The sequence below is a fragment of the Silurus aristotelis genome (assembly GCF_946808225.1).
Source record: "Silurus aristotelis genome assembly, chromosome: 18".
Classification (NCBI taxonomy): Eukaryota; Metazoa; Chordata; class Actinopteri; order Siluriformes; family Siluridae; genus Silurus; species Silurus aristotelis.
In genome coordinates this window covers 24,161,395-24,176,394 of record NC_139591.1, presented here as the reverse complement: position 1 = coordinate 24,176,394, position 15,000 = coordinate 24,161,395, and the positions used below count along the sequence as shown (strand labels likewise).

Below are 15,000 nucleotides of genomic sequence, written 5' to 3'. Positions count from 1 at the left end.
GTGTGTGTGTGTGTGTGTGTGTGTGTGTGTGTGTGTGTGTGTGTGTGTGTGTGTGTGTGTGAGTGTGTGTGTGGTGTGTATGTGTGTGTGTGTGTGTGTGTGTGTGTGCTTTTTTCTGTAGCTCTTCTGACCACTGTGTGTGTGCTGTTCTTCAGTACAGATGTAAAATTCTGAAGATGTTTGAATAATCTGTTCCCTGTAGATAAACTGTTCCGTTAGGATGAGCTGTTCTTGAGGTTCTCATGCTCTTCTCGTTTCTCAAGTTATCTGTGGTCTCATGCTGTTTCTGATATTCTCCTGCTGTTCTCATGATGATCTCTGATGGTGACTGGATAATGTTCTTTTGCCTTCTTTAGATCATTTCATTACAGTGGACGTGACGTCGCAGGGAGAAGGAAATAAGGCGTTTCTGTTAGGTCCTTATGTGGAGTTGCAGGATTGGAGCTGTTTCAGACTTGTCTATCAGATCACCGTCTCTGGCTCTCTTCGGGTTCTCTCTCGTTCAGATGGAGAGAGTTTTGACCGCACACTTTGGTCAGCCAGCAGTCCCTCTGAGAGCTGGATCGTCACCACCATAGACCTGCAGAACTCCACCGAACCGTACAAGGTAAGATGTGAGAAGAAGAGTTGCTGGTCATGTTCAAGTTCAAGTTTATTATTTATTGATTTTTAAAAGAATATTTGAACTTTCCTCCTTATCGGGATTTATTTTGTCTCTTACACTCATATTCTCACATCACTCTGTCTGATTTATGGCCATGAACTACATTACCCATCGACCCCTGCACATCACATGACTTTCTCACACTGATCATTTACACGTGTTACAAGTCACCAGTAACCAGCACATGTCTCACCTGGTTGTTGCTGTTTCATATCGTTTCCTGTTTCAATTAACATCTGCACATAGCATCTGCTCAAAACATCTGCCCAAAGCAACTGCACATCTGCTTATCCTCACATCACATGACACGTTCCACACGTCTTTCACAGATCCATTTTAAAGTAAACATTTTTTTAACCTGATTTTTTTAGCTTCACCCTGGACTACAGAACTACATGAGCTTTTTCTCCCTGCGTGACTTTGCTCAAAAACACAATTAGAGTTACAGCAGAGCATCTCATGATCTCATGATCTTCTCTTTCATAACTTAGTACTGAACAAATCACAGTCTACTGCAGGGGGGTGGGGGGGGGGGCAAAATTTGACTCACGGGCCACAATGGGTTCTAAAATTTGCCATGATATATATATATGTGTGTGTGTGTGTGTGTGTGTGTGTGTGTGTATTACATTACAGATTTGGCCTGTAGTAACATGTAGCAAAGAATATGAATATGCATGGCTCATTGTACAAATTGTTTTCCAAATGCATTAATTAAATGAATAATTAATGAATTAAATTTCAGTTGAATAAACACAAATTCAGTTTCATCAAGTGCCAAAAGATCAACAACTTGTTCATCTTTTTTTTTTTTTTTGCCAGTGCATCAATAAACACAGCAAAAAATCTCGAGTTCAGTTTCAGTAGGAAAAGTGTTGTTTTGCCAGTTCATCAAAGTCTGGAGTAAGTTTTGTTGTGGCAGTTCTCAGGATGTTCCAATTGCACTTCTTGTGGTTTGGTTTCAGGGTCTTGTGACAGGGAACAGTGTGACAGTGTGACAGGGGACAGAGGGACAGAGGGACAGTGGGACAGGGGACAGGGGACAGAGGGATGAGGGACAGGGGACAGAGGGACAGTGGGACAGGGGACAGAGGGACAGGGGACAGAGGGACAGGGGACAGTGGGACAGTGAGACAGGTGACAGCTGATATTGTACTCTTTGAAAACCGTGACAGTTTCTTGGCATATTAGACAAACAGCCTTTGATCGGACTTCAGTGAAATATTGAGATATTTTGTTGTCCACTCCGTGTTAAACACTCTGCGTTCACGATCCACTTTTTTAATCCGGCCCAATTTACCTTTCCCCTGCCGAGTGTCAGACCTTCTCAATGGATACGGACACCGACTTCGTTCAAGACCAGAATTCCTCGCTGGTTCCGTGGATTACTCTCGTTCCTAGAGTTACCTTCGCTCTGTGGATTGTAACAGTGCTGAGGATTCTACCTTCCGTGTGGATTCGACTCCCTTTCCTCATCCTTATCGGATTACACGGGCATTACGGACCAGACCCGCATCACGGTTCGTAGCGCTCGCGATACTGTGTTTATGTACTAAACTCTCGTGATATATATATGATAGAGCTCCTCCCACTTCCGGCTCGTGGTCCGAACCCTGACACAGAACAACCTCACAAACACACCGACAGCAGAACATTCCAGCAACAAGCAATAAAAATGACCATCATATCAGCAATTCTTCTGTTTCTTTTTCTTCTTCTTCTTTATCCTTTTTCTTATTCTTTCTTTCTTTCTTTCTTTCTTTATTTATTTTATGACTTTGATCTCAGGAGAGTCTGTAGTTTATAAATCCAGCTGTAAGAATTATAATTTTTTTTTAATTCACAATTTTATCATTTTTTATTATTATTATTATTATTATAATTGTTGTTGTGACTGTTATTGACATTATTTGGATGTTGTAATGTGTGTGTGTGTGTGTGTGTGTGTGTGTGTGTGTGTGTGTGTGTGTGTGTGTGTGTGTGTAGATTGTGATAGAAGGTGGGCGTGGCTCGGCTGAAGGCAGCAGTGTGTCCATCTTTGAGATCAACATTTCAGATAAATACTGCATCGGTTAGTGCTGCAGACACACACACACACACACACACACACACACACACACACACACACACACACACACACAGAGATTATAACATGTAAAAGACGGGAACTGTAAAATAAAATAAAAATATCTGTTTTTGTATAAATTGTTTACATTTGTATGGTATTTTCTCTGGAGGTTTGATGATATTTCTCTTTCGACTGAAGGTTTATTGGAGTGTAACATCATCACCACTGTGTCATTATTAAAAACACAAAACTCATACACATAATTATACAAAATAATACACAAACTTAAACTCATCTTGGTAAAACTGCTGCTGCTGGATCTTCTCCAGATCTTCTTTGCTCTTTAAGCATCTTAACATTGTGGTTCTTAGAAAATCATCTAATAATGTATCTAATCTGTTTGGTTCCCGAGAAATAAAACAAAAAAAAGCTGAACTTCAGAACATGTTTATTTTCCTCTGGTTCACCAAACTGTAGATTCTCCATGTGTAAAGCTGTAGGGTTTAGACATATGAACTCTTAAAGGTGAGGGTTCTTCAACGGGTCCAGAAGTGATCAGAGATTCTAGTTTGCCGCTGAACTTCAGGTTAAAATGTTTAGACAGAAGAGAGTGAAATTATTATTGTAGTTTTTCTACAGATGAGCAGTAATAAACTTACGCCTGTCTGATTTCCAGAGTGTGATTTCGAAGAGTCTCATCTGTGTGGTTATGTGAATCAGTGGAGTGGAAATGTGAACTGGTATGTGGGGAGAGGAGCTCCAAGTAAACCTACACTCAGTGATGGACCAGGTACACCATGTGCTCATTCCCCTTATGTGTGTAATGTGTGTAGTGTGTGTAGTGTGTGACTGTGTGTAGTGTAATTTGTGTAGTGTGTGTAGCATGTGTAGTATATGTAATTTGTATAGTTTGTGTAGTGTGTGTAGCATGTGTAGTGTGTGTAATCTGTATAGTATGTGTAGTGTGTGTAGCATGTGTATTTTGTGTAGTGTGTGTAGCATGTGTAGTGTGTGTAATCTGTATAGTTTGTGTAGTGTGTGTAGCATGTGTATTTTGTGTAGTGTGTGTAGCATGTGTAGTGTATGTATTTTGTGTAGTGTGTGTAACATGTGTAATTTGTGTAGTGTGTGTAGCATGTGTAATTTGTGTAGTGTTTGTGTAGCATGTGTAATTTGTGTATTGTGTACAGCATGTTTAGCATGTGTATTTCGTGTTGTGTGTGTGTAGCATGTGTAGTGTGTGTATTTTGTGTTGTGTGTGTGTAGCATGTGTAGTGTGTGTATTTTGTGTTGTGTGTGTAGCATGTGTAGTGTGTGTATTTTGTGTTGTGTGTGTGTAGCATGTGTAATTTGTGTAGTGTGTGTAGCATGTGTAATTTGTGTAGTGTGTGTAATTTGTGTAGTGTGTGTAGTGTGTATGGTGAACCCCTGTCTCATTACCAGGTCATTACATGTACGTAAATTCGATTCACTCGAGGACTTTGAAGGAAGTGGCCACGCTGGTGTCTCCCATCACGTCTGCGCCCATGTGGGGATGTCTGAGTTTTCAGTATCAGCAGGACCATGCCGAGGGTCACATGTTCTCTGTGTACAGCAGGGACCGAGCAGGGCAGTACAGTGAGATGTGGAGAGCAGACCAACCAGAGAGCAACCAGCTGGAGCACGAAACCCAAACTCATGTGTGGATACCTGTACAGGTTCCACTGAGTGCCCCCTACCCCCTACAGGTACATCAGTGATGATCACATTCACCTGTAAATCTCTGCTCATGAGAAGTGTCCTAACAGCAGCTTGGCTTCAGAGGCACAAGAACCACAGTCAAAAGTTCACTTGATTCTTTTCACAAAGTTTTAATTCTATCAGTTTCGTGGAAACAGAAACCTGCTCAGAAAGATCACTGAACTCCATCAAGCTAATAAACACACCAGGAACATCATCCAGGAAATACTTCTGTTCACTAACATTATTAATGATGTTCATCTAAAACCTGATCAGCACATCAAATTGTGTAAATATCTGCTGAACACTAACACTGCCTGAACATATCGCGCGCGCGTGTGTGTGTGTGTGTGTGTGTGTGTGTGTGTGTGTGTGTGTGTGTGTGTGTGTGTGTGTGTAGGTGGTATTTGAGGTTTCATTTAACAGTCCCAAAGGAGGTCGTGTGCTGCTGGATGATGTTGCGTTTTCTACAGAGTCATGTTCTGCAGAAACAGGTGCTGAAGATCTTCAGATGAACGTCACAACCTTAAGTGCTGACTGTCTGCAGTCCTAATTAGATGTGTGTGTGTGTGTGTGTGTGTGTGTGTGTGTGTGTGTGTGTGTGTGTGTGTGTGTGTGTGTGTGTGTGTGTGTATTCAGAGCCTGTGTTTGACCCCTCAGTTGCAGATTGTGACTTTGAGCTGGGATTTTGTCGATACACACAGAAACTGATGGACAATGACACGTGGAAACGAGTCTCAGTGCGGCCCAATATGTACCGCGAGGGAGACCACACGACTGGGAGAGGTGCATGAACACACACACACACACACACACACACACACACACACACACACACACAGACACACAGACACACAGACACACACACACACACAGACACACACACACACACACACACACACACACACACAGACACACACACACACACACACACACACACACACACACACACACAGACACACACACACACACACACACACACACACACACACACAGACACACACACACACACACACACACACACAGACACACACACACACACACACACACACACAGACACACACACACACACACACACACACACACACACACACAGACACACACACACACACACACACACACACACACACACACACAGACACACACACACACACACACATATATAAATAAATATAAAGATGGTAGTTATTTATTATGACGTGTTAAATGCAGTACATTTTTATGATCATTTAAGGATCTTTAAAGCTACAGTTTTTAATAAACAGTGAATATGTAATAATTATTTCACTTCTGATAAAAGATGAAAACACCTCCGTTTGTGTGAAGAGATGAAGAAGATCCAGGATATGATTAAAATTATTCTGTATAATAAAATCAAATTAAATGTAATTAAAAGAATGGAGACAAAAATTCCACCTGTGATTCGAGTAAATGTTTATTTGTCGAGTGTTTTGTTCTCTCAGGTTCCTTTCTGATGGCAAGTTCACGCTTCATCATGCAGTCTGGTTCCATCAGCAGGCTGTTCGGACCGGCTCTTCCCGGGAAGCAGAAGTTCTGCCTGAGGTTCTTCTACTCTCTCAGAGGATTCATTAAATCTGAGAACACTTTAGTAGTGTATCTGCACAACAGCAGCACTATGAGACAATCCACAAAAAGAGTGTGGAGCTCAAGTGAAACGACCAGAGACGTGTGGATTCAGGTGGAGCTCAATATCCAGACCCAGAACATCACTCAGGTAATAATCCTTTACATCAGAGCTGAGGAGAGAGTGAGGAGAGAGTAAGGAGAGAGTGATGAGAGAGTGATGAGAGAGTGAGGAGAGAGTGATGAGAGAGTGAGGAGAGAGTGGTGAGAGAGTGATGAGAGAGTGATGCGAGAGTGGTGAGAGAGTGGTGAGAGAGTGAGGAGCAAGTGATGAGAGAGTGAGGAGAGAGTAGTGAGAGAGTGAGGAGAGAGTGAGGAGAGAGTGATGAGAGAGTGAGGAGAGAGTGAGGAGAGAGTGGTGAGAGAGTGGTGAGAGAGTGATGAGAGAGTGATGAGAGAGTGAGGAGAGAGTGAGGAGAGAGTGATGCGAGAGTGGTGAGAGAGTGGTGAGAGAGTGGTGAGAGAGTGAGGAGCAAGTGATGAGAGAGTGAGGAGAGAGTGGTGAGAGAGTGAGGAGAGAGTGAGGGGAGAGTGGTGAGAGAGTGATGAGAGAGTGAGGAGAGAGTGAGGAGAGAGTAAGGAGAGAGTAAGGAGAGAGTGATGAGAGAGTGAGGATAGAGTGATTAAAGAGTGGTGAGAGAGTGAGGGGAGAGTGAGGGGAGAGTGAGGAGAGAGTGATAAGAGAGTGAGGAGAGAGTGGTGAGAGAGTGAGGAGAGAGTGAGGAGAGAGTGAGGGAGGAGATGGGAGAGAAGGATAAGAGGACAAACTGTGATTACAAAAATACCACCTCACACACACCTCACACGTACCTTACAAACACCAAACACCTCACACACACCTTACACACACCTCACACACACACCTTACACACACATATCACACGTACCTTACAAACACCACACACCTCACACACACCTTACACACACCTCACACACACACCTTACACACACATCACACGTAACTTACAAACACCACACACCTCACACACAACTCACACACACACCTTCCACACACCTCACACGTACCTTCCACACACCTCACACGTACCTTACAAACACCACACACCTCACACACACCTCACACGCACCTCACACACACCTCACACGTACCTTACACACACCTCACACGTACCTTACACACACCTCACACGTACCTTACAAACACCACACACCTCACACACACCTCACACACCTCACACGTACCTTACACATACAACACACCTCACACACCTCACACATCTGACACACACTTCACACACACCTCACACATACCTTACACACACCACACACCTCACACACACCTTACACACACCTCACACGTACATCACACACACACCTCACACACACCTCACACACCCTCCATACACACATCTCACACATCTCACACACAGAGTTTAAGTGTTTAAGTTAATCAGTAGAACACACAGCAGGATATTATATATATATTTGTGTAAAGTGTTTATTTGATTTATCTACTGGTTTTTATTTTTTGTCTTCTCTGAGGTGATGTTCGCGAGTTTGTGTAAAAGTTTTTGGAACTGTGGTACTGCTGCTCTCGATGACATCAGCCTTCGCCTCGGGGACTGTGAGCTTCCACAAGGTGCAACAACCATTTTAGTACTCAGATTTAATCTCAGAGAAAGTGCACATGCTCAGTGTGTTAATGAAGTCATGTGATGATGTGTCCCAGGTTCTCCTTTGTTGGTTCCCTCACACTGTGACTTTGAGAAAGGACTTTGTGGATTCAGTCAGGAGAAGGAGCGTGACACCTCAAACTGGGTTCTGATCAGAGGACCAACACCAACCTCCTACACTGGACCTAAAAGAGATCACACCACAGGAGTGGGTTTGTTCCTGTTCCTTCTCACTCTGTGTGTGTGTGTGTGTGTGTGTGTGTGTGTGTGTGTGTGTGTGTGTGTGTGTGTGTGTGTGTGTGTGTGTGTGTGGACCATGTGATGGTGCACTGTTCAGTGTCTCAGTTGTGTCTCTGTATTTGTTATCTTAAAGGTCATTATTTGTACATTGAGGCGTCCCTGATGCTGCCAGGTCATAATGCCCTCCTCGTGTCCCGCCCCCTCCGTGGTTCCAGGGCAGCTCAGTGCTTGCTCTTCTTCTACCACATGTATGGTTCTGGAACAGGCTCTCTCAGGGTTCTGCTGCGTTCCGACCTGGAGGAAGGAGACACAGTGCTGTGGGAAAGGAGAGGAGAACAGGGCGTCTCCTGGATGAAAGCATCAGTCACCTATCAGTACCACTATCAGCACCAGGTGAGGAACAGAACCCACAATTCACCTGAGTGTGTCTACAGGCCTTATGTTTATATGAATGTTTATTTTATTTAGATTGTATTTGAAGCCACCAAAGGGACATCGATACTGAGTGATACTGCCATTGATGATATTACATTTCAAAAGGGACCCTGCAAAGGTACTGCACATGTATAACATATTTATTGACTGTAAAAAGTGTGGAAACTCTGATCGTTTTATGGTGATTTAAAGACACATTCATGTTCCTTTTGTTTATATCTAACAAACGCAGTAAAGTAACAGTCTGAAGATTTACCTAATGTTCATTGCAAAATCGCTCAGAATGAAGAACAGCTTTACACACTCTCAGCATCCAGACAGTTAGTTTCTCCAAACATTCAGATAAAATACTTTACTTTTACTCTTGTAAAACTTGTAAAAAGATTTTCTTTACTAGTAGAAGATTTTTTATTTCTTGTGAAACAGAGCAGTTCATTAAGATTTAGGTGCGGTGACTGGGCAGGTGGTTCCATAATAGACATCAATCCAGATGTCTGTCTGCTCTCTAAATAACACTTACAGAACTCAGACTTATGCTTTGCTTCATGTTCTTGTTGTACGGTGAAGCAGGAGTCCAGATGGAACTGCATGGTGTTAAAGTATGGAATGGAAGCCATGTTGGTTCAGGATTCTTTTCACTTTCTGGAACCTTCCCCCAAACCCAAACCCAATGTCAAAATGAACACATTAATAATGTGTTAATGCAAATGTATTTTAATGGCACTCATTTTAGTAACGTGTGATTAATAAAAAAATAAATAATGAATTAAATGCAAATTTCGGTTTGACCATTTTTATTAAAGATATAAAAAATTACATATAAAAGAGGCGAAATGAAATCCTTCAACGCAACCCACATTTATTTACAAGGTACTTTCTTTATAAACTTATATATTTTTATAAATATTATATATAATAAGAAAACCCGAAATATTTGTTTTATGCTGCGCCAACTTTCAAATCAATCACCAAAATCCACCGCAATGCACAGATCTGGCAATTACAATCGTCCATGCAGAAACAAAGCAAATGTTCCGTTTTGTGACCTGATGTTTTACATGATTCAAAACACTATAATTACTTTAAAACAGTTGCAAGAGTATTTTGATGAGCTGTCTGTCATCTGGAAATGTAAACAGCCTTGTGTAAGTAAATTGCTCTTTGCAAAAAAGAGAAGTAACAGGAACATGTTTTTTATGTGTCTCATAGACATGAAGTTCTTTGGAAAACATCTATAATCTTTGAAACGTCCAGTCTCAATGCTCTATGTTGAGTTTAGTTTCAGTAACAATAAACATACATTTACATAAAGCATCAATATTTGTCCATGTCCATGTTAATTAGAGCATAAAAAACTCAAGTATAAATCTAAGGTACATTTAGAACAGATTAAATATGTGTGAGTTCACTCATGACAGTCATTCAATTAATCCCAATAAATATTTTAGCGATTGTCAGCTCTAGTGTATATATATATAAATTATAGCTGAACACACCTTCACACCACCTCACACCACCTCACCTCACACACCCGTACTCCAGAGTGGGGTTTTGCTAGGATTTAATGTAGTTTTGATGGGGTTTAATATCCTTAATGGGGTTTGGTTTTAATTGGGGGTTTTGATGGCCTTTGATATTTGTATAGTCTTAAATTAAGTCTGATATTATTATAATATATATTATAATTGAATGTATTAATTTAATTTAGAACGGTCATAGATTTTGAGTTTATATCACATATGGTGCAGAAAGTACTGTATGTTATGTACTGTACTGTAAGTTGTTTTTGTCTCTGTTTACTTTCACAGATGGTGCTCAGTGAATAGACATTTCATCTTTCAGTTAATCAGATCTGATTATGATCAAACTCAACATTTCATGAATATCTGATCAACTTTAATCTCTGAAAACATCTTTATAAAGTTACTTTTACAGATCATAATCTCGCATTCTGTGTTTATTATACAGCCTTTCACTGTGTTCAGATGTGTGTTTAAGATCATTCCAAACACTAATGAGATCCTGTACAATAAAGTGTATTATAAAGTACATCAGTGTGTGTGTGTGTGTGTGTGTGTGTGTGTGTGTGTGTGTGTGTGTGTGTGTGTGTGTGTGTGTGTGTGATGATGTGTCTACAATTATACTGTACAATAAAGACCCACTCTGTGTGTAAGAAACCCTATGAGCTCAACTCCAGAGAACCAGTGAATATGTGTGACCAAAGAATTGTTTACATTGTGATTTTTAACTGTGAAAACTCAGGGTGACATCATGCAGTGTATGTCAGGGTTATAGGTTTAGTGGGGTGTTGATGGGCTCTAATAGGCTTTAATATGGTTTGATAAGCTTTCTTTAATCTGGTATATTCAATGTAATATATTAGGGTTTTATGGGTTTTAATGGGGGTATAATAGGGTTTAATGGGTTTTAATGGGGGTATAATAGGGTTTTTATGGGTTTTAATGGGGGTATAATGGGGTTTTATGGGTTTTAATGGGGGTATAATAGGGTTTTGATGGGTTTTAATGGGGGAATAATGGGTTTTTATGGGTTTTAATGGGGTATAATAGGGGTTTTGATGGGTTTTAATGGGGGTATAATTGGGTTTTATGGGTTTTAATAGGGGTATAATGGGGTTTTATGGGTTTTAATGGGGGTATAATAGGGTTTTGATGGGCTTTAATGGGGGTATAATAGGGGTTTTGATGGGTTTTAATGGGGGTATAATGGGGTTTTATGGGTTTTAATGGGGGTATTATAGGGTTTAATGGGTTTTAATGGGGGTATAATAGGGTTTTGATGGGCTTTAATGGGGGTATAATAGGGTTTTTATGGGTTTTAATGGGGGTATAATGGGGTTTTATGGGTTTTAATGGGGGTATAATAGGGTTTCGATGGGTTTTAATGGGGGAATAATGGGTTTTTATGGGTTTTAATGGGGTATAATAGGGGTTTTGATGGGTTTTAATGGGGGTATAATTGGGTGTTATGGGTTTTAATAGGGGTATAATGGGGTTTTATGGGTTTTAATGGGGGTATAATAGGGTTTTGATGGGCTTTAATGGGGGTATAATAGGGGTTTTGATGGGTTTTAATGGGGGTATAATAGGGGTTTTGATGGGTTTTAATGGGGGTATAATGGGGTTTTATGGGTTTTAATGGGGGTATAATAGGGTTTTTATGGGTTTTAATGGGGTATAATAGGGGTTTTGATGGGTTTTAATGGGGGTATAATTGGGTTTTATGGGTTATAATGGGGGTATAATAGGGTTTTATGGGTTTAATGGGGGTATAATAGGGTTTTATGGGTTTAATGGGGTATAATAGGGTTTTTATGGGTTTTAATGGGGTATAATAGGGGTTTTGATGGGTTTTAATGGGGGTATAATTGGGTTTTATGGGTTTTAATGGGGGTATAATAGGGTTTTATGGGTTTAATGGGGGTATAATAGGGTTTTTATGGGTTTTAATGGGGGTATAATAGGGTTTTATGGGTTTAATGGGGGTATAATAGGGTTTTATGGGTTTAATGGGGTATAATAGGGTTTTTATGGGTTTTAATGGGGTATAATAGGGGTTTTGATGGGTTTTAATGGGGGTATAATAGGGTTTTATGGGTTTTAATGGGAGTATAATAGGGTTTTGATGGGCTTTAATGGGGGTATAATATGGGTTTTGATGGGTTTTAATGGGAGTATAATGGGGTTTTATGGGTTTTAATGGGGGTATAATAGGGTTTTATGGGTTTTTAATAAGGGTATAATTGGGTTATATGGGTTTTAATGGGGGTATAATAGGGTTTTATGGGTGTAATGGGGTATAATAGGGGTTTTGATGGGTTTTAATGGGGGTATAATTGGGTTTTATGGGTTTTAATGGGGGTATAATAGGGTTTTATGGGTTTTAATCGGGGTATAATAGGGTTTTATGGGCTTTAATGGGGTATAATAGGGTTTTATGGGTTTAATGGGGGTATAATTGGGTTTTATGGGTTTTAATGGGGGTATAATAGGGTTTTGATGGGCTTTAATGGGGGTATAATAGGGTTTTATGGGTTTTAATCGGGGTATAATAGGGTTTTGATGGGCTTTAATGGGGGTATAATAGGGTTTTATGGGCTTTAATGGGGTATAATAGGGTTTTATGGGTTTAATGGGGGTATAATTGGGTTTTATGGGTTTTAATGGGGGTATAATAGGGTTTTGATGGGCTTTAATGGGGGTATAATAGGGTTTTATGGGTTTTAATCGGGGTATAATAGGGTTTTATGGGTTTTAATGGGGGTATAATAGGGTTTTATGGGTTTAATGGGGGTATAATTGGGTTTTATGGGTTTTAATCGGGGTATAATAGGGTTTTATGGGTTTTAATGGGGGTATAATAGGGTTTTATGGGTTTTAATGGGGGTATAATAGGGTTTTATGGGTTTTAATGGGGGTATAATAGGGTTTTATGGGTTTTAATGGGGTATCATAGGGGTTTTGATGGGTTTTAATGGGGGTATATTTGGGTTTTGATGGACTTTAAATGGGGTTTAATGGGTTTTAATGGAGTTAAACCGTCAACATGCCGCCCTGACATAAACACACTAACATAAATCGCGTTTTGAGTCACGTGGGGAACGAGGACCAATCAGAAGCGGACGTGTCTGCAACACAGGCGGGAAACGAAAGCAGTAAACATAGCGCGCGCCAGCTTCACTCTCAATCATGGCGTTACCTGGGAAAAGGAAACGGATAAGTCACATATTAAACTCGTCACAGCCCGCGAGCAGACAGTCAGCTTTACCCTGGAGCTCACACACGGAGCGTGGACAGGGACCGGAGCAAGGACCGCGCTTTGTGGAAGGATCTATTGTCCGTATTTCTATGCAAAACTTCCTGTAAGTGGCTAACTGACTAGCAGGATTTATTCCACCTGTTTTCTGACACATGCCGCTGCAAACATGCTGCATTTTGATTGGCTTGTAGCTACGAACCCGCAGCTGTCAGCCAATAATGTGGAGGCATTTGGGGAGAACGTTCCAGAATACGGGTCGAAAAATAACGCTTCAGAAATGTATTAAATGTTAGCGTTTTAGCTTGAGTTATTTATATACAGCCGATTAATGACAGATCAGATTTAGTCTGATCTAGTGTGTGATTTACGTATTTTCAGAAATATATACACAGGGATTTAAGAGTAAAGTTTCCACAGTGTCGCAGTCTGATGTTTTAAAAATATTTAGGAAGTTAATAAAATTAAATTTTTACATATTTAAACTGTAACATTATTTTCTCAGTGATTTATTTAATGGTCGCAAAGCTGATTTGAATAAAACGTTTCTGTGGCAACCAGCAGTTCATCACCAATTTTACGTTCATTAGCATAAACCTTTACAGCGTGACATCACTTCCTGTGTTCATGTGTAGTCCCGCCCCAGCTCAGTTCAATAAAGAAATACACAGAGAGATCAGACACCACGCTTTAGAGTTCAGGAGGAGATCAGACACCATGCTGTCGAGTTCAGGAGGAGATCAGACACCACGCTGTCGAGTTCAGGAGGAGATCAGACACCATGCTGTAGAATTAAAGAGGAGATCAGACACCATGCTGTAGAATTAAAGAGGAGATCAGACACCACGCTGTCGAGTTCAGGAGGAGATCAGACACCACGCTGTCGAGTTCAGGAGCAGATCAGACACCACGCTGTCGAGTTCAGGAGCAGATCAGACACCACGCTGTCGAGTTCAGGAGGAGATCAGACACCACGCTGTCGAGTTCAGGAGGAGATCAGACACCACGCTGTCGAGTTCAGGAGGAGATCAGACACCACGCTGTCGAGTTCAGGAGCAGATCAGACACCACGCTGTCGAGTTCAGGGGGAGATCAGACACCACGCTGTCGAGTTCAGGGGGAGATCAGACACCACGCTGTCGAGTTCAGGGGGAGATCAGACACCACGCTGTCGAGTTCAGGGGGAGATCAGACACCACGCTGTCGAGTTCAGGGGGAGATCAGACACCACGCTGTCGAGTTCAGGGGGAGATCAGACACCACGCTGTCGAGTTCAGGGGGAGATCAGACACCACGCTGTCGAGTTCAGGGGGAGATCAGACACCACGCTGTCGAGTTCAGGGGGAGATCAGACACCACGCTGTCGAGTTCAGGGGGAGATCAGACACCACGCTGTCGAGTTCAGGGGGAGATCAGACACCACGCTGTCGAGTTCAGGGGGAGATCAGACACCACGCTGTCGAGTTCAGGGGGAGATCAGACACCACGCTGTCGAGTTCAGGGGGAGATCAGACACCACGCTGTCGAGTTCAGGGGGAGATCAGACACCACGCTGTCGAGTTCAGGGGGAGATCAGACACCACGCTGTCGAGTTCAGGGGGAGATCAGACACCACGCTGTCGAGTTCAGGGGGAGATCAGACACCACGCTGTCGAGTTCAGGGGGAGATCAGACACCACGCTGTCGAGTTCAGGGGGAGATCAGACACCACGCTGTCGAGTTCAGGGGGAGATCAGACACCACGCTGTCGAGTTCAGGGGGAGATCAGACACCACGCTGTCGAGTTCAGGGGGAGATCAGACACCACGCTGTCGAGTTCA

At 41.8% G+C, this 15,000-nt stretch overlaps 2 protein-coding genes across 2 annotated transcripts in view; both read left to right on the top strand.

The window, feature by feature from the left end:
- Positions 1-10,453, top strand: part of mamdc2b (MAM domain containing 2b) — a 12,117-nt gene extending 1,664 nt beyond the window's left edge. The window contains exons 3-14 of the mRNA XM_083568879.1: positions 357-607; positions 2,651-2,735; positions 3,409-3,522; positions 4,176-4,459; positions 4,852-4,945; positions 5,091-5,237; positions 5,915-6,186; positions 7,599-7,695; positions 7,786-7,941; positions 8,103-8,362; positions 8,438-8,522; positions 10,213-10,453. Of these exons, the coding sequence (XP_083425005.1) occupies positions 357-607; positions 2,651-2,735; positions 3,409-3,522; positions 4,176-4,459; positions 4,852-4,945; positions 5,091-5,237; positions 5,915-6,186; positions 7,599-7,695; positions 7,786-7,941; positions 8,103-8,362; positions 8,438-8,522; positions 10,213-10,226 (1,859 nt within the window). The 3' untranslated portion in view covers positions 10,227-10,453. The remainder of the gene's footprint in view (positions 1-356; positions 608-2,650; positions 2,736-3,408; positions 3,523-4,175; positions 4,460-4,851; positions 4,946-5,090; positions 5,238-5,914; positions 6,187-7,598; positions 7,696-7,785; positions 7,942-8,102; positions 8,363-8,437; positions 8,523-10,212) is intronic.
- Positions 10,454-12,947: 2,494 nt separating this feature from the next.
- smc5 (structural maintenance of chromosomes 5) overlaps positions 12,948-15,000 on the top strand; it is an 18,867-nt gene continuing 16,814 nt past the window's right edge. The window contains exon 1 of the mRNA XM_083568878.1: positions 12,948-13,286. Within this exon, the coding sequence (XP_083425004.1) occupies positions 13,114-13,286 (173 nt within the window). The 5' untranslated portion in view covers positions 12,948-13,113. The remainder of the gene's footprint in view (positions 13,287-15,000) is intronic.